The sequence below is a fragment of the Sinocyclocheilus rhinocerous genome, unplaced genomic scaffold (assembly GCF_001515625.1).
Source record: "Sinocyclocheilus rhinocerous isolate Xijiao unplaced genomic scaffold, SAMN03320098_v1.1 scaffold226, whole genome shotgun sequence".
Taxonomy (NCBI): Eukaryota; Metazoa; Chordata; class Actinopteri; order Cypriniformes; family Cyprinidae; genus Sinocyclocheilus; species Sinocyclocheilus rhinocerous.
The window spans coordinates 1,415,434-1,436,079 of record NW_015631726.1 but is presented as its reverse complement, the minus strand read 5'-3'; the positions used below and the strand labels follow the sequence as shown (position 1 = coordinate 1,436,079).

General features: G+C 35.0%; 2 protein-coding genes across 4 annotated transcripts in view; both read left to right on the top strand.

Annotated features, from left to right (window-relative positions):
• LOC107741931 (uncharacterized) overlaps positions 1-2,208 on the top strand; it is a 69,096-nt gene extending 66,888 nt beyond the window's left edge. The window contains exons 68-71 of the mRNA XM_016554750.1: positions 828-920; positions 1,091-1,196; positions 1,550-1,687; positions 2,033-2,208. Coding sequence (XP_016410236.1) covers positions 828-920; positions 1,091-1,196; positions 1,550-1,687; positions 2,033-2,134 — 439 coding nt within the window. The 3' untranslated portion in view covers positions 2,135-2,208. The remainder of the gene's footprint in view (positions 1-827; positions 921-1,090; positions 1,197-1,549; positions 1,688-2,032) is intronic.
• A 1,442-nt stretch (positions 2,209-3,650) lies between these two features.
• The window catches only part of bard1 (BRCA1 associated RING domain 1), a 30,419-nt gene continuing 13,423 nt past the window's right edge, over positions 3,651-20,646 (top strand). For 2 of the 3 annotated variants that reach the window (XM_016554746.1, XM_016554744.1), the window contains exons 1-5: positions 3,658-3,722; positions 3,976-4,023; positions 7,115-8,133; positions 9,414-9,494; positions 12,758-12,930. In XM_016554746.1, the coding sequence (XP_016410232.1) occupies positions 7,117-8,133; positions 9,414-9,494; positions 12,758-12,930 (1,271 nt within the window). In that variant the 5' untranslated portion in view covers positions 3,658-3,722; positions 3,976-4,023; positions 7,115-7,116. Of the gene's footprint in view, positions 3,723-3,975; positions 4,024-7,114; positions 8,134-9,413; positions 9,495-12,757; positions 12,931-20,646 lie in introns of all 3 variants that reach the window. The other variant, XM_016554745.1, reaches the window with a different exon arrangement.

Genomic DNA, 20,646 nt, shown 5'->3' with positions numbered 1-20,646 from the left:
TACTTAAGTACGTTTAAGATTTAAAAAAATACTTTTCGTACTTAAGTACAATAAATATCACATACTTTAAGACTTTTACTCAAGTAATATTCTAAACAGTGACTTCAACTTCTACCAAAGTCATTTTCTGGTAAGATATCTGTACTTTTACTTGAGTATGGCTTCAGGTACTTTATACACCACTGCTAAGGAACCCTCTTTTAGATGTTAGATATATGTATTGAAGAAATATCTTTCAAATTCTATTCAAATGCATTTGTATTTCACAAAACTGTATGAAGATTAAACATTACATATTATAACAAATGCAGAATTTTTTTAATAAAAAAAAAAAAAAACATCTTTAAGTATATACAGTATATGTATGTATGTATATAGTAGTATATATAAACATATTACCTTTAACCATTCTTTTGACATTAAAAAATAGGGGGTCTGAATACTTTCCGTACCCACTGTATATATATAGTTTTTTTCTTCTTCTTCTTTTTTATGTATTTGACAGTCCTAGAATTTGTATTACTTTTTTTGTTTTATTTTTCCTTTATAGTGGGCTTCTGTATTCAGTTATCTGTGGAAACTAGATACAATGAAAGTTTAAGACAAACTTTAACTACTGGCTTTACGATGAATTGCCTGAAACTGCAAATAGATTTTAAAAAGATCTGAAGTTTGAAGACAGTGATATATTATATACTAAGACGCTATGTATATCTTATGCTGTTTGTAATAAGTATGGTGCGTTTCTACAGAAAGTTTTTCTCAGTTTTGATGGGTTTGAGAAAGTTGAACGGAGAGTTTCAGCAGTATGTATTTGTGTCCTACAGCATGGAGGAGTGTGAGGCCCTTTGCACCCGTCTGGCTATAATGGTAAAAGGACAGTTCAGATGCCTCGGCTCCCTACAGCACATCAAAAACAGGTCAGTGGTTTATCTTTCTGTATCCTGTGTTTCCTCCTACCAATTATTTTTCATGGTTCTCACGTCTCCTTTTGTTTTCCACACGTATTGTTGCTCTAGAGCCTGATATCTCCTGCAGACACTTCATAATTTTGTTCCTGGTGATAACATAATCTCTGTACTTCTGACAGGTTTGGTAAAGGATTCACGGTGAAGATGTACTTAGCTGAAGCCTCCTGCGATGTAGATATGATCAGTAACTTCATGCAGCAGAATTTCCCCAGCACGTGCCTGAAGGTGAGAAACAGAGCACATCATAATGAAGTTCAAGTTATTGAAAAGTTCAAGTTATTGAAAAGTGCGGTGTATCGACTTGACGGCAATATGCCATATCTCATTTCAAATAGAAATAGGATGTTTACTGAAAAGCCTTGAAGGCACAGCAGCAAACTTAAAACAGCAGGTTCATGGGTCAGAGTGTGGAAATGGTCATAAAAACTGAATTATGCCTGTTTTTGGGACAAAAAAAAAACTTACTTACATTATTAGTAGCCCTAAGGGGGAAGACAATCTTACAAATTTATGATGTGAGCAGTGAGCACTTAAAGTGGATTTTAAAAGTTAACATTGTCCATGTTCTGTTCATAAAGGATCATCACTCAAATATGGTGGAGTACCACGTGCCTGTTGCTCCCGGTGGTGTGGCTTCAATCTTTGGTCTGTTAGAGTCCAACAAGGCTGTACTGCAAATCAAACACTTCTCAGTCAGCCAGACCACTCTGGATGAGGTAAGATGCATAAGATGTTTTTGGTCATTATTTATTTACCCTCATGCTGTTGTTCTGTGGAACACAAAGGGAGATCTATTTGTTTGAAGAATTTTCACACAGCTCTTTTCCATACAACTACAGTTCATAGTGATTTGTCAAGATTTAACAGACACATAAAAGTAGTCCTTACACTATATTGTATACCTTTTGAAGTCGATGTGTGAGGAACAGACCAAAATACAAATTAAAGAGTAAACAAGTGAGTAGTTCTTGAATGTTTAGTGGCCAGGAAGGAAAGAAATGAAAAGAGACACAAAGGTGGTGATGTGGTGACTAAACGATTGTCTTGACTTGTCTCTTTAGGTTTTCATTAACTTTGCCATGGGGAAGACGGACACAGACGAACAGGAAGTCACTGAAGGAACGGACATTGACAGTCTAGACTCGTACAATGCTTTGGACTGATGAAATACTTGCACATTATGGGATTTAATTAACCTCAAAAAGATATAAATTTAATACATAGGGAATCTTTTATAGGCTATATCATATTTTGGTGTTGTGATTTTTATGAAAGACAAAAAAAAATCTATTTTGTATTAAATAATAAAGTCGCCAAATACCTTATGGATAATTATTAAGGATGTATATGAATAATTAGGTGTTAATGAACTCTTTCTGCTCTTCCAAACTTGGGTTCAAATATTGCTCAACATTAAAGGAACTTCTTATTGAAGTTTGTTGCTATTTGTATCACCTTAAAGGGGGTTAATATGCAGAAAGTCTACATTAGTTTACATAGTTTGATGCAATCCATTAGTCTTTCATTTGTCATCAAACAACTCTGCTGCTTATCAAAGAAAATTAAGTCATTTATTTACTAAATTTATTTACTAAATTGTTATATATATATTATATATTAAGCAAAACATAAATAATTTACTCAATACAGAATTAAATATGTATGCAGAGTGAAGAGTCCATGCTCTTAAACTGCTGGCTGCATCGATGCAGCTCTGGTCTGGGGTTGATATAAATCACAAAGACCTTTTTGGCTCCAAGATATAAATGATTCTTCAATGTCTGCACATCTTCACTCTCATTAATATTTTCTCTGAAGGCACATCTCTTGTGCAAGAATGTACTAAATATTTCATCGGCCCTTTCCTCTGTCTGCTTCAAGGCACAGTTCCTCTTTTAAAAATGTACCAAGCTTATTTTTACATTAAAGCTATTTTTCAAATGCAGTTGTTGAGCGTTTGTCTTATTGAATGTAGTGCAATTGGTTCTTTATGTCATGAGTTGAGATATGCAATTTCTTTGCATAGAAAATTGAGCGCTGTGGAAATGATGAACTATCCAATGTTCAGACTGCATTTCAGGCATGTTCTGTCTTTTCCCTATCCATCCATCCATCCATCCATCCACCCTTTTAACCCCTCACACAGTAGCATTTTAAAGCTAAATATCTCCACTACACTTTACAGACATATTTTAAAAGCAAATTTTACAAATTTCTGGACTGAAATAGGTATAGGGTAAATGAAAATGAAAATGATTAAAATCACTATTGTACTATTGTAAAATAAATCAATTACACACGACCCATGGTAGTTAAATCTAATAACTGAAAATTATCCAGACATCATGCTTTTATAAAATATTTAGATTTTATTTGTTAACAAAATTCCCTTTTTTTAAAATAGTAGTAATAGAAATTATGCAGTTATGTATTAACCCATATATTCACTTAATTGCAATATTGTGATAAAAGAAAAACAAGCTAATAATTTTTCCATCTAAAAGTTATTGGATAAAATAATATTTTATCTTTATCCATGTATGACTTACAGTACATATAGGATAAAATATATCATGCATAGAAGTTTTTATTCTAAAACATTTCGGATGCTTTATATTGAACTTCTATATTTGTGTAAATATAAGTAAAGCGCTGCACGTCAAAGCCCCAGTTGACCAATCAGAGTGAAAGTTCGCTAAGCTCCTCCCCTTCGCTTCCCGCGTTCATGGCGTGCCGTGAACTTCAAAACAGGTCTGTAAGTTCAAAACGAGTCTGTAAGAAATACTGTGATCGCTCTCTTGCTTTGTTATTATGGATCAAGAAAGATAATTCTGACATATGGTCAAACCCTGTGACATGAACCAGGACTAGAGAGGCGCTTTTTTGCTGTGTTTAATGGCAGCTAAGCTTAGTTTCATAATGAAAGCAGATCAGACATCCTGGTTCTGACGTCTGAATACGCCAAAAACTGCCCAGTCCAAGTCATTTTGGTTTAATTTTGCAGCTCATCCCTTATGAGAGAGCCGGTGTGCCTTGAACATATACTTTGCAGGTAAAGTAAATTAGAAATGTTTGTCGGTGCCATTGATTTGATTGATTCGCATAATGCTTATCAGAATCCGTAGCTTATTTATAAATTGCAGCGTTTTCTGGTCTATGACATGAATATGTCAAATGAACTGTATTTAATAAAATATGCAATCGCAATGAAATTAATGCGAGTTAACCTGTTTTATTTTAGTTACTTTTCATTAAAGTATCATCTATGTGCAACAGTGACAGCAAATCAGGCAGTGTTGCCAAGTTCGCAGTTTTCCCTCGGAATTAGGCTACTTTAACACTGTTAACTTGCCCCAGTTGCTTTTCATGTCCGCGGATTGAAGCGACCCCAATAATGTGAATTTAGCCGAATATTTATGCGATATTTTACCAGGGTAACCCCGCCAAAAAAACGTATATTTTACCCCCCGGAACGCGATTTTTAAAGCTAGAGTAGAGCTTTGAGTAGAAATTGGGCGGGATTTGTTTTGAAAACTTGGCAACCCTGTAAGCAGGCGCATCTCAGCAGTCAGTTTAGAAGAATACTAAAAGTTTACTAGATATTCATATAATGATTAATCTCACGCTTTCTGCAGCACTTCCTATACAGGTGTTTTTGGCTTGTTAGGGCCCTTTTCATTGACTTTCAGCATCTCAAACTTGCATTCAGCTTCCCATAATACTCCTTTCTAATCATTTACCATCCAGTTTTTAAGTTATTTTCCCCATTCTACCCTTTTCTTCACATTTGCCAGCTTCAGATGTGGTTTTATCTTTGAAACTCTTCTTAAAAGGCCAGCGCCTCAGAGTCTTCTCTTCAGTGTTGCAGATGAAACTGGTGTTTGGTGTGTGTTGTTCATTGAAGCTGCCAGCTGAGCATCAGTGAGGAGTCTGTTTCTCAAGCTAGAGACTCTGAAGTTCTTGTCTTCTGCAGTGTTGTGCATCTGGGCTGTCAACTTCACTCTCTGTCCTGGTTAAATACAGTTTGCTTTCTTCTTTCAAGGAGGTGGTACATGCGATAGCCTTTATCTCTCAAATGAACAATAGACTGATGAGCATATAGGGAAAGCTGTTTCTTCACAGCCCTTTTGAAGTCAAAATTCGACTTCACAAATGTGAGTGTGCTCAATACTCAAAACAAAGATTTTGTGTTGCAGTTTCTACACTTCATTAAGTAGCACAACCTTTTTAACTGCACTGTCTTCACAGCCCTTTTGAAGTCAAAATTCGACTTCACAAATGTGAGTGTGCTCAATACTCAAAACAAAGATTTTGTGTTGCAGTTTCTACACTTCATTAAGTAGCACAACCTTTTTAACTGCATAATAAGAAAGATAATAAGAAAGGATACTTTAGTAATAAATTAATACATTACAGTGCTTTTTTTAAAGAATGATCTTGCAGTGTTGCACTATTGGCTGCTCAAAATGGGGCTTTTCTTTACAAATACAGATTGAGTTACAAAGCCATTATTTCAAACGGTTGTACTTTGCTCATTTATTATGGTTTCACTTTAATTTTGATCATTTAAAAGGTACCTTGGTTAACAGAAGTATCACTTTCAAAAACCATATTGCGTAGTTCCACAATTAGTTCTGGTACTATGAAAAGGTTTCCATGGTGCGAAAGGCCCTATTGTTGCTCCACGTTTGCCTTCTGCTCATTTTGTTTTGGTTACACCGCGTCGTCAAATCATGTCGCACAGCGTTGCACATTGTCATTACTTCCTGTTTTTGGTTCGTTTAGAAGTATTTAGTCCGTGTTGCGTTCATATATCATTCGAACTGCACCAGAGTCCGTTTGGAAGCGGACCGAGACCCATCTTTTTAGGGTGCGTTCACACTTGTCATGTTTGGTTCGATTAAAACCAAGAGACCAGAGTTCGATTGCTCTGTTAGTGCGGTTCATTTGAGCATGTGTGAACGCTGCCATCCGAACTCTGGTGCGCACCAAACAAACTCTGGTGCGGTTCGAATGATATATGAACGCAAAACGGACCAAATACTTCTAAACTAACCAAAAACGGGAAGTAATGACAAGATGCGACGCTATGCGACATGATTTGACGACACGGTGTAACCAAAACAAAATGAGCAGAGGGCAAACGTGGAACAACGATGAGGTAAAGTGCCTTTTATGAGCTCCTTGTGACTTTGCAGGTGGTGAAGATAAAATTATATGTACACGCAAGAATGAGCGCGCTTAGTCCAGCAGACGGCATTAGGTGTGTTTAAGTTTAACGCATCTTTTGTTTGGGGTTTTCGGTGAGTCCCGTCACGATATACACGTCATTCAAGCCGACCAATCAAGTTGTGAACGTATCACTATGCCTTTAGGTTCGGTGTCTTTAGGTTCGCTGTCAAAAATGCCAATGTGAACGCTAAGCGGACCAAGACCAAATGTATAATTTTCCTTTTTGGGCCGGACCAGATTAACCAAACGAACCAAACTACAAGTGTGAACACGCTCTTAGCGGTCTCGGTCCATTTGTTTGGTGCGCACCAGAGTAAAATATTTGTGATAACCTAACACAAGAAAGCTATATGCTTTCTTATATTAGAATGGTTTCTGAAGGATCATGTGACACTTTAGACTGTATAGCAGATAAAAACAGTACGACTCACTTGTTGTGCTCAGAGCAACCATCTGCATGTTTCATGAACATTATGAAATGAAATCATGTTTTGGATAAAAAAAAAAGGTCAATATTTTCAGATCTGTCAACTGTTCTCACAATTTTGGCCACAACTGTAATTTTTATTATTACTATTTATATATTATTATTCATTTATGTTTCATTTATATTATATATTTTGTATGTATTAAAAATAAACTATATATTTACTATATAATCTTTCAAAAGCCATAGTTTCCTAATTACATCTATTTATTATATTATTATTTATTTATTGAGCACTGTAACACCGCCTAAAAGTTTGACTTAAAATTAAATCAATTTTTTAAAATATATATTTTCTTTTTCTTTAGTTTTTTTGAAGAGTTGTTTTTAAGTTATTATGTCCTTTTATGTCTTTTTTTTTATGTTTCGCTTTCTGAGATGACTTCTTTTTATTTGATGGTCAAATGTGATTCTCTTTGTTTAGGCATGGTCACCGATACCATGAAGTCGGATGAGAGCTTTATCCCTAAGAATAAGAAGAACATCAAAATATGGTTTAGCCCAAAGAGTCGTAAAGTACGCTGTTGCATTGAGAAACCTGTTGACTCAAACAAATCAAATGAAGTCCAGGGAAAGAAAGCCGATATGTCACTTTCTTCCAAGGACCTGTCCGTCTTCAACTTCACCTCTTCCTCCCAGGAGTCTGGGTCATCCTCCCCTCCACGGGGGAAGGCAAATAAGAAAATAAAGAAAAAAAGGATCAGCCAAACCTGCAAACAAACCCGTGTTGGTCAAAGGCCTAAAACATGGACTCAGACTATGCAAGAATGTAAGAGGCTGAAGCTGGAGGCTATCAATCAGCAGTGGGCCTTTGGAAAAGAAGGTTCTAGAGACAACAAGAATGAAGAGGACGAGAAAGTGAGCTCTGGAGATGACAACAGGAGGTCCAGTAAGAGAGTTTTTTTCCATTTCCCTTGCAGCCAGCCTGAGGAAACTCATAAGGCTGTCCACCAAGAACCGAATCAAATTCCCAGTCCCCAAAAAAGCATCCCAAGCAATTTGGAAGTTGAAGGCACTGAGAAGCAAAGCTCTGCAGCTTTGAGTTCACCATGTTACGATCAACAGGTTGAGCCTGTCACTGATATCCCACAAGAATCCAATGAAAACACTCCAGGGCCTCCTCAGCCTTCCCTTGCCAGTGTGTGTAAGAGAACCAGAGAGGATCGGGACAGTGATGATCCACAGAGAATGCCAAAACAACCCAGAACAACTTCAGGATGGAAGAAGAGATCATTTCGAGAAAGAACTGCTTCAACTGAAGACTGCTCTCAGAGTCTGAGAACATCCAGACAGTCCAATGAGAAGCAGAATATGAACCAAATCACACCAGCTACCCCTGACCTTGGGAGGAAGTCTTCAAGTGTGAGACACAAACAGGCAAATCCTGCTTACATGAAGAGGAACCACAATGGAGAAACGCCACTGCATTTAGCTGCCATAAAGGTCTGTGTTCACTTATATCTGCATGTTGGCAAAATAACATCAGTTTGTGCTAAAATAGAGTTTCAAGACAGCCTTTGAAGTCAAGACATGGAAAATGTTTTGTTCTCCCTTTTAAAGTAGATAAGTACAGTAGGAATACACAAAATACATTGGTTCCATATTGTTTTTTTTTTTTTTTAAACCTGGTAGTCTGTATTGACTGATATTTGATAATTGCATATTTTGTGCATGCTTTGTTTATGCTGTTTTTCTGTCATCTAATGCTCACTTAAAATTAAAATATAATAAAACTGTTAAATATAATATTAGCAAATTTCAAAATAACTATACATTTTTTCATACTAAAATTGTAATAATGTGATGCCTAAATTAACTAATTAATTAATTAGCATTTAAAATGTTTAAATTTTTTATTTTTTATTTTTTTTTTAAGAAATAGTATAAATACAATAACTTTTAATATCTGCTATTTATGACTTTTTGGCCATGACTTGAAAATAATTATTGTCTAATGTATTAGAGTTTAAATATCAGTGAATCCATATTTTTACCGTATTTTCTGGAAAAAAGTTTCACCTGGGTCAAAGTTGCATTGTTGAGAGAAAAAAAGACAAGTCACATCAGTGTAAATATTTTATTATTACGTTGAGAAATAATGTAAAATACTGGTAAAGAAAGTACTTACAAATTTTGTAAACACTAAATGCATGTATTTTAGTTCCCCTTGCTTCACAAAAATCCTTCAAATTTAATGTTATACAAAACAAGAATAAAAAATATAAGTATAAAATAAACCTAAATTCTAGTGGCATTCATTATAAACAACTTTTAAAGCAAAACTGAATTACCGGAGTGTGGGAAATGCGCTAAATTAATAAACTTGGCATGCTTAACAAGCACAAACTGTGCAAAAGTTGAATGGGTGGAGATATAAAACTGAAACCCAAAAGGTAAAACAAGTCCAAAAAAAATAAAAAAATGTGACTTATATTCTGGAAAGTCTATAAGCCTTTGTATTGCTATTGTAACTATACACATTATAAAGCTGCGTTATATGATTTTGTTCCTCCTGCCCTTGTGACCAATTTGATTGTCACTTACCAGCAGTTTAAATCAAATTTTTTTTACTGTACTGGTTTGCTTGTATCTGAGACTGTTCTTCGTTAGTATTCCAGCAGCGAGTCACTTTGACCACTTAATGATTGATGCTAGGTCAGTGTTTGAGTCTGATTGATCAATATCTGCTACCACAGACCTTTTGACCCTGGTCTTCTGTACAGGGGGATGTGGAGGAGGTCCGTAAGCTCCTTGCTCAGGGAGCCGACCCCAACCTGAAGGACAATGCAGGCTGGACACCACTGGTGAGAGAAGAGAATTCACACACAATCCAACATAAATCTTTTACACATAACAGCCTTGTCTTTTGTTCGAGGTTGTCTGGGCTGAAAATGGTTGGAAAGCTTTTCCTTGTATGTACAGTAATGTATGTTATCCTAACAGAATACTGTATGTTCACTGAATACGCAACTGTCCTAATGGTTATTATAGATTTTACCATTATCATTTTTCAAATATTTTAAAATTTTTCAAATGTCCTGTATATTTTTATTTGTTTAAATCCTCTGTCTTGTGTTCTATTTAGCTGATGAAATGTAAGATCAATGTAGCTTTTTGCACTCGGAAATGGTAAAATGAAATATGAACACTAGTAGTGCAAATTTTGCATCTTTTGCCACATGAATACGCTTGTACACTTACTGTCAGTGCAGTATTTTATAAGTGACAAAATTCCAAAGAAAGGTATAAAATAAATCAGCATAAAATAAATTCAGTACAAGCACTACTATTATGACCGGAGCACAAGTTGTCACAACTTGTATCTCAGAACTATAAGGTTTTGAGTCAAAATTTCTACTCCCAAGTTTATTTTATTTTATTGGTTGTTTTTTATAATATATTTTATGATGTTTAATTTTATTACAGTAAGTATATTTAGTTCTGTCATCTAAACCAGTGGTTCCCAAACTTTTTGAAAGCATGGCATCCCTTTGTAGTGTTTTTTTTTTTTCACGGCACCCCAACCCAATTAAACTAAACGCACATGAGTACATATATGAAATTAAATCCAGATGAGCAAACAACAAATGAAGCATAAACAGCAGCATGAATTTATTATGAATGCATCACAACAGACATAATATGAGGTGAAACAACCCATTCAAATGAACCATCTGTCTTTTACAACTGGATGACACATGTCAACAGACTGATTTTAACCATATACTGTATGTGGGAATCATTGGAACAAAACACATTTAAAGATTGATACTTAACTCTTTAAATAATAATAAACAACTCAAATTATATTTTTTTCTCATTTGATTTGTTCAAACCTGACGGTGAGGAAATTTTCCCACCGGTTAATCGACGTGTGACAACACCGGTAATACCGGTATCACCGTGGGGGCGGGGCGTTCCCTCTTTTCCTTGCTTTCCTTCCGTTTTAAATAACTTGTAAAAGCGCCCTGCGCATTTTACTTACATTTTCAAATTAGCGCCAATTCTGCGTCAAGCAGTTGTTTGTTTTTAGTTCGTTTGAGTTTTCCCTCTTTTCCTTACTTTCCTTCGCTTTTAAATAGCTTAAAAGCGCCGTGCGCATTTTACTTTCACTTTCAAATTAGCAGCAATTCGGCTTGAATTCAATTCAAGCAACAACAAAATACAATGTAGAACATATTATGCCTAATATAAAATAACAAATAACTTACACAAAGTTTAGGTAGCTTATACAAAACTGAAGATCAGTAAACACTGTGGAACCAAATAAATAAGAAACGCTACGTTTATTAGCAAAATGAATAAGAAAGATTCGAAACACGGCATACTTTTTGTAAAATAAAAAAAATATATGCAGTTTAAATAAATTTAAATCAGCAAAAACTGTGGAACCAAATAAATAAGAAACGAATGTTTAAAAAAACTTCCAATATCACCTTAGATAAATGGCAGAAGTCAACAGGCTTTTCAAAATCCCAAATATTTTTAAAACGGGCGCTTTTGCATGTCGTTTTGAAACTCTTCTGCCATCGTCTTGTCTGTCTCACTTCACTCTTCTTTGTCAGCTTCTCCTCACATGATAAATTAAATCTGATCTGTGATGCGACTGTCATTCGGCACGCTTCATTGAGCAGCCGCATTCAGTTTTAATTTTAGTAAACTAAATGATTTTTATTACTATAAAAAATCAAAATGACGGTGGGCAAGTGACATAACCGGTGTTGCGACTTCACACCGGTAAAACGGTCAACACCTTCTATTAGCAGCAACACGAATTTCGTGTCCTGTCAATCACTGCGTGAAATATAAAATTGAGTGCGCACCAGTACAAAGGGCAGAGCTGAGCGGAAGGGGCGATTCTCTCCTGAGAACAGTCCTATTTGGCGGTAAATACATAATTAAACTTTAAATAAGTATGAAATATATCAGTGTTTTTTTCTTCTTCTTTTTTTCACGATTTATTTTCGTTTGGACATGCTCATATGTTGGTGTTTTGATATAGCCTATTTTTAAAATATATGCTGTAAAAGGTTATATGGTACGATAGTATTTTAGGTTATTTAAATAGGAAAAAAAGCTAAGATTCTGCGGCACCCCTAGCCAGTTGTCACCGGGTGCCGTGGCACCTGCTTTGGAAACCACTGCTCTAAACTATCATCACAATTAAAATGATCATATTTTTTTTGCAAGCTGTTGGGTGAACACCACAATATTTGCTGAAAGTTTGAACTGTGTGCTTAGGACAATGTTTTTTTGTGAGGTTGTGGCAAGTTGTCACACGTTAAAGGATATGAATTTGTTAATTGTAATCATTTTCAGTATTTGTTGGCCAAACAATGCTTTGGTAATTTTATGTAATATTTTTATTTTATTTTTAAATTATTTTGCTGTTTAAATTTTGCTTCAATGTTTCAGTAAACTTTTTAATAGCAGGTTAATGTGACAACTTACCCCATATAATGTTATAGGCAATACTTACCACATATAGACGAAAGGTCAGTGTGTTTACAGTGAACTGTGTCTTTCCTTCCTGAACAGTACCGGTACTGTACTTTTTTTTTTTAGCCAAGACTCTATGGTTTGTGCCTCTGCAAAAATGTACTTTAATAAGAAAACATACACTGAGAAATATTCAGTGATCCCTACAAGTGTGACCCTAGATCAGGTTCCTTATGCTTGAAATTGTATGTTATAAATGTACTTTACGGTTTAAATAATGTATCATTATTTCTTTCACATTACAGTAGGCTACTGAGAATTAGGAATGGGGATTCTTAACAGCTGAATCATAAATCTTCTATGAAACAACTGAATAATAATGAACCACAACATGTTCTTAGTTTCTTAAAGAAAAATCTCTGTGAATATATAACTGCATTTCCCCTCAGTCATAAATTCCACAGGTGTAGTTTAAAGGCCTTAGTCGAGCTGTTGATGCTGGGGAATTATTAGGTCCAAACTATTATAATAATGCTATTGCTCTTATAATCCTTCATGATATGACAGAACATTGTTATATCTGCTACTAAGGCAATTATGTATTGTATTTGTGTTTTTGTTTTTGCAGCATGAGGCTTGTAATCTGGGTCACCTGGGAGTGGTGGAGGAACTGCTCCAGCAGGGGGCGCTGTTGAACACTCCAGGCTATCAGAACGACTCTCCACTGCACGACGCCGTGAGGAACGGTCAAATAGCGGTGGTCAAGATTTTGGTTGAACGAGGCGCATCCCAAAGTGTCCTGTGAGTACTTGACCTTACATTCTCTCACCAATCACCTGAAGGTTTGGTTGGAGATCAGATTGATATTTCTTTAAACAACACTGTTAAAATAAACCCAATCAGGCTGGATGGTACAGCATAACTGTAACACTACCTGTCAAAAATGTTTGATTTAGATTTTAAGTTTAGATATTTTTTTTTATGTTTTTGAATGCTGCTCCATGTGAAAGCCCGCACGTGATGGAGATTTACCGCTGATTACCGAATGGCTTTACTGACAAGATGCGCATTAAATATCGCATGCGATTTATCGTGCAGCCCTAATATATATACAGTATGTAAAGGTAGATAGATATAGTTTCATCATGTTTTTTTTTTAACAATTTGATAGGCTGTTCTTAATGTTTTTGAATAAAATGTCTTATGCTTTTATTTGTTAATTATCATTATTATTATCAATATTCAAACAAGTTGTTGCTGCTTAATGTTTTTTGTGAAACCGTGATGCATTATTTTCAGGATGTATAAAATTATCACTGTATGTACTTTTCATGAATTTAATGCATCCTTGCTGAATGCAAGTATTAATTTATTTTCCATAAACTTAAATTTTTTTTATATTACACATACACACACACACACATATATATATATATATATATATATATATATATATATATATATATATATATATATATATATATATATATATATATATATATATATATATATATATATATATATATATATATATATATATATATATATATATATATATATATATATATATATATATATATATATATATATATATATATATATATATATATATATATATATATATATATATATATATATATATATATATATATATATATATATATATATATATATATATATATATATATATATATATATATATATATATATATATATATATATATATATATATATATATATATATATATATATACACACACACACACACACACATATATATATATATATATATAATGTATGTATATACAGCAAAATAATAACTTTACAAATTACTTCATTTCAGTACTTCATTTAATTTCATTTGATATTTATTTAATTATTAATTTTAATTTGAAATGTTATGAACAAAACCCAAAAAAATAGTATTTGTCATGAATGAATACATCTAGCATCCAACAATAAAACAAATACTATTAAATGGATAAAAGTCAATATATCTGCTTGTTACTGCAACTCAACGCTACAAAAGAAAAGATGTTGCAAAATCTCTACAGGTTGACACATTTCTCTTGTTGAATGGTATACCATCATATATACTTCTCAGCCCAGTTATGTGATGGTGTTTTATTCATTCATTTTAAATGTGCATATTTTGTAACTTGTAACTGAGCCATGGTGTGTACCAGGTGTCGAGATGTTTGGGAACTTCTGCTTCACTTCCTCCCACATGCCCTTTATCTTAAAGGTGCCATAGAATGGAAAACTGTATTTACCTTAGCATAGTTGAATAATAACAGTTCTGTACATGGAAATGTCATACCGTGAGCCTCAAACACCATTGGTTCCTCCTTATGTAAATCGAGTGCATGCAAAAGACCACTGAAAAATAGGCGAATCAAAACATAACACCGACTGTAAAAAACAAGCGAGGATAATAGCGAAAGTGGCAGATCATGGAAATAAATGTTATGTTCCAGGCTGTGCAGGGGATGTGATGTGTAGGGATGGGTTGGTGTCTGTATTCAGAAAGGCACAGAAAACAAATAATGCACATTCTAATAAAATAACGCGAGCCACTAAAGGGACATGGTTAGCTGCTTGCTAGCAGTAGCCTGTTACATTACAGTACATAAGATTTCACTTACCACATAAACAGAGTAAGGAGATGTGCAGGGGATGTGATGTGCAGGGATGGGTTGGTGTCTGTATTCAGAAAGGCACGGAAAACAAATAACGTGCGTTCTAATTAAATAACGGGAGCCACTAAAGGGACATGGTTAGCTGCTTGCTAGCGGTAGCCTGCTACATTACAGTACATAAGTTTTCACTTACCACATAAACAGAGTAAGGAGAGGTGACTGAGGATGATGGCGAATGATTTACAGATCCTGAGCACCACTGACAAGCATCTGATCTTGTAAAATGTGTGGTAAGTATTGCCGCTGTAGTTTACACAGAGCACTTGCGATCGCAAATCCAATCAGAGCAGAGCTCAACATTGAGCCGCGCTGTGAAACAGCCAGTCAGAGCAGAGCTCAACATTATTATTCGTGACCCTTCCAAATAAGGTTAAAACAGACTATTTCATTCTAGGGACAAATCATAGGGTTGTAAATGGACATGTAAAACTGTTTCTGGAGATTTTTTGCCCTTACCTAAGCCACATACCTTCTACGTAAATATCAGAGAACAATTAAAAATATTGTATCAATGCGTTCTATGGCACCTTTAATGAACTCTATTTCCCCAAGATTGGCAGTGAACCCAGATGCGCGAATGCTCATCCCGAGAGTTCTCTGCATGCGTCTCTGCGTCTCTTTTTGTCTGTCTGCCCTTTGTACATTGATTGACTAGTGCTGTGCTGTACATTGGAAGCGCATAAAGCATCAGCAGATTTATGCTTCGTTAGTCAATGGTGAAGTGAAGCATCAGCTCTGTCATAGAAGCACTGCACAGAAGCAATCCACTCCTGTCAGACATAATCAATCACTTTCACTCCTTGCGGTCTGGAATCGGAGCAGTGGGGCTATGGGGGAACTGCTGTGGGCAGAGCCTTCGCTGTAATGTGTTGTATGAATTGACTGGCACATCCCTGCTGTACCAGCAGTAATCTTTAATGCTTTTCAGATCTGAAAAGCTGCTTCTTGAGGGACCGTGAGGGTAGCAACTACAAGCGAGACAGAACCGGTAGCTCTAGTGAGCTACATAAGCAGCATCCTAACTGTCACAGAACCTCATAAGTGACTGATTTGGAATGCTCTACATGGACAGATACACATCACAAACAGCACTTCACACGAAACTCGACTCGACTCGTTGATTTCAGTAGAGTTTGGTGATGTGTAACATGTTGGTAAGCTTAAAGCATAAAAATACATAGCACTCAAATATTAGGTAAACTAGTCAATCTTTTTAAACAAAATATAAAATATTATATATTTAATATTTTTTTTAATTAAATGTTTATTCACTAGCATGTAAAAGGTTGGGACGGTAAAATGTTTTTAGTCTCTTGTGCTCAAGGCTGCATTTAATTTGATCAAAAATATAGTAAAAAGCAGTAGTATTGTGAATTATTATTACTATTTAATATAATTTATTCCTTTCTTGATACTGAATTGTTCCAAATGTAAAAAAATAAATATATTTTTAATATTTTTAAAAGATTTTGAAAGAAATTACATTTATTTAAATATATTTTTAAAATTTTGAAAGAACTTACATTAATTGATCAAAAATACAGTAACAAATTAATATTGTAAAATACTATTACAGTTTAATATATTACTTTAATATTAAATGGTTCCAAAGGTTAAAATGAATGAATGAATATTGTTGTTTTTGAAATAAGTCTCTTATGCTCTTAAAATAAATATTGATTTACTAGTGTTCAAAAGTTTGAGGTCGGTAAGATTGTTTTCTTGTCGGTAACAAGTTTCTTATGCTCACCAAGGTTTCATTAATTTAAGCAAAAATAAAGTAAAAACAGTAATATTGTGAAAAATTATTACAATTTAAAATAACTGCTTTCTATTTTAATATATTCTGAAAAACTATATTTTCTTGTGATGGCAAAGCTGAATTTTTAGCATCATTACTCCAGTCTTCAGTGTCACATGGCCCTTCAGAAATCATCCTCATATGCTGATTTGGTGCTCAAGAAATATTTCTTCTTATTATTTTGTAAAGCATCTGTTCTGCTTAATATTTTTGTGAAAACCATGATACTTTTTTTCAAAAGAACGACGTTTATTAGAAACGGAAATCTTTACTGTCATTTTGGATCAATTGAATGCATCCTTGTTGAATAAATGTACTTTAAAAAATCTTACTGACCCCAAAGTTTTCATTGGTAGTGTATTTGCCTTATATATAGACCAGGCCAGTATGTGGCCATTTTGAAACAGTAATGTCTGCTTGGCTGATTGTCAGTATCGGCAACAACCATGGGAAAAACCCATATTGGCAACCACTAATCTTGCATTTTTTTTCAGCTTGTTGCTTTCCATTCTGACATTGCCTTCTGTGTCTTAGGAGGCAGCATAATTAAGTTGCAATGACACATAGTAAGGCAGCTTACTGAGCTTCGGAACAGCACAGCTGTGTACTAGTAGGCAAATTTAGATGGATTTGTCCTGCATAAGCTCGATTTGTTTTGTTGATGTGATCCGAGCAAAGAAGCGCACTGCTTTCTTCCAATCGATGAGATCTGGTTAGCTCTAGTGCTTAGCGCCACCATTCTTGATTGCTTCGGTTATGTGGACAGGAACAGCTGGAGCACCTCCGAGGACTAATTTTCACATCTCCATCGATCTGTGATTCATTGGATCCCTTTTACCTCTGGCATCTGTGTCTGATTTGTCAACTGCGAGATGGATGCAGTTGCTGAGAGGTTTTAGCTTACTGATATCACTCTTTAACCGCATGGAGTGTCTTATTTTGCTGGAGGTGATGAATGCACACCTCCCCTTTATCAGTATGGGTAACACACACGCACATGTATGTGGCGTCTGCGTATGAGACACTTTGGCATTATTGGATTTTCACTTTTTGAGATTAGAAGCTGTGCGCCGCACCAAAACAAAATAATTTACATCCTATGGGAGTGTGAAGAGACTGTGGGCTTGTTTGGGGGTTGGGGGTGGCTCATGAATCCAAATGAAATTTTATGGACCAGTGGACCTCTTAATTGCCCCCCAGGTGTTATCTGTGCTGAAGCTTAATCTCAACATGCATCCCTCTCCACTTTATTTCATTTCCACCTCTCTTCTCCCTACCAGCCAACAGGGACGAATGATCCGACGAGGGGCCGTCACATACTACTTGCAAAACAGATTCTCTTCGGATTTGTCCTAGGCCTTAACCTCTTGCTTATCTGATAGTTTTGCATACTAAGTGAGTTTCACTGTGTAAACGAGGTCATAATCTGCAAATGCTTTAATATTATTAGGTCCTTTTCCCCCAAATGTATGGAAGCTTGTTTCCACCACTGAATAAAACAATAATAAAAGGTAATTATGACTTATCTCACTATTCTGACTTTTTTTCCCCAAGTTTACATCTTCCAATTCTGACTTTTTCCTTAAAATGGTGTGATATAAACTAGGGCTGAACGATTAATTGCATTTGCGATAATATCGCGATATGAAATAACGCGATTTTTCAATCGCAGAGGCTGCGATTACACGGTCACGTGACACGCGAGAGTAAAGAGGGGTGTTCGACTTGAAGATCAGATCGGTGTATGACATCAAAGTAAGGCGAGAGAAAGCATAAGGAGACGTCCGCGCTCTCTTATAGCTCTCGCAGTACTTTGATGACACACACCCATCGCTGCTTCAAGTCGAGCGCGGGCCATCAGCAGAAAAAGAAAATAAATAAAACAGGGCATATTAAATTGCAATCGCAATATTGGTAAAAAAAATCGCAATTTGATTATTTTCCAAAATCGTTCAGCCCTAATATAAACTCACAATTCTAAGTTAAAAAGTCAGAACTGCATGAAATAAACAATTAAAGTCACAATTCCTACTTTTCCCCCCAGAATTGTGAGTTTGTCTCACAGTTTTAACTTTATAAAATGCAATTGTGAGTTATAAAGTCAGAGTTGTGAGAGAAACTCAGTATTATAAGGAAATATCAGAATTGTGAGCTGACTTTTTCCCTCAGAATTTGACTGCAAGAAAATAAGTCAGAATTGCGGGATATAAACTTGCAATTGCCAGAATTGCTAGTTCATATCTTGCAAATTGGACTATTTCAGATTGCTAGTTTAATCGCCCAATTTGGACATGCAATTGACCCTTAGCCAGGAGTTTGATTGACAGGCGATCTGACCAAGCCATTTTGTTCGACAAACAAACCAGACAGGAGAGTAGATCAATGTCGGTGGATGTAAACTTGAAAAATGGTGTGTATTGACATCTTTCCGCAGTTGAAACAAGATACCTTCTTATGTTCATTCATGTTTATTTCGTGCGATAACTATTTAAGAGGAAGAGGTGATCAGTTCATCTGCCACTTGAACTGAGGCACTACTATCTGTAATGACACATTAAAGAGCCACAAAACTGTATTTATTGTTCAAATAAAAAAAAAAAGACAAAATTTGAAAGCTGAGACTTTGTTTCATACCAAAAGTAACCTGCTTTGTCTTGTCTGTCAGCACTATGTACGATTGATTGCACTGTTTTTTATTTGTTTTCAATATTTTTTATGTTTTTAATGTTACATTTTTTTTTTTATTTCTAATGCATCTGTTGTGATTATTTTATGATTATTTTAATTCTGTTTTATGTTAAACACTTTGAATTACCATTGTGCATGAAATGCGTTATAGCCTTACCTTACTTTGAGTTCAGAAATCATTCTAATATGCTGATTTGGCACTCAAGCAACATTTATTATTATTACTAATGTTGAAAGCAGTTGTGCTGCTTAATTTTTGTGGCAACTGATTTTTTTCAGGATTCTTATATCAATAGAACATTCAAAAGAACAGTACTTATTTGAAATATAAAACTTTTGTAACATTTTAAATGTCTTTAATGTCAATTTGATCAGTGGAAAGGCATCCTTACTCAATAAAGTATTAATTTTCTTTCAATTTCTTTTTAAATTTGCATTTTAGTTTTTACTGAGATACCTTTATGGTTGCAAAAAGTAGGACACAGATATACTATACTATACAGAAAGGAGGAGAAAAATCCTGTGTTACTGCTGTAGCTGGCAAAATCTTATTGATTTCCACAGAAATATGAATGTATTATATTAAACAAATATAAGGAATTTTGTCATCTACAGCAGTGTGCAGGGAAATATTCTCATATTAAATACTTAGGAGATGCACAACAAAATACTCAAGGCAAATATAAAGATTTTGTTTGCTTGCATTATAAATAAAAACTTTCTATTATAAATATATATACAATACAATAAATAATATAAAGTTCCCTGAGAAGAACATTCCATCAAAAGAAGCTGTAATATCTCTGGCTTTTTTAACAAATTACACAATATTACATTCCGATTTATATATTTTGTTTCCCTCTGCCACAAAACTCCCATTCTCTATGATTGTTTGAGACAAGACTTGTGAGTAGGGATGCACCGATACTGGTCTCCTGTACTCGTACTGTTAAAATGCCCCGATACCAAACGCCGATACCACACAGCATGTGATAAGCGCCATATTCAGACAAAGAAACACAGACAACAGAACAACAGACAGCAGAAAGGAGTTAAGGATGTCTACTACGAAGTATATGTATGCAATGAATATAATATTAAACATTCAGTATTAACGCCTGTATAGCTGATGTGCGCGAGCTGATTAACAAAGCACGCTGAGTGGATTGAGCGCGCGGCGGCGCAGATGCACGAGCTTGTCGAGTGAATATACCTTTCTCACAGACATCACTGGAAAGTTTGTAGTTCGGTCGAATATGTCAAAAACAAGTAAGTAAAACAATGCACAAGTTACCTAACGGTAGGGAGAGCGAGAGAGAGAGAGACAGA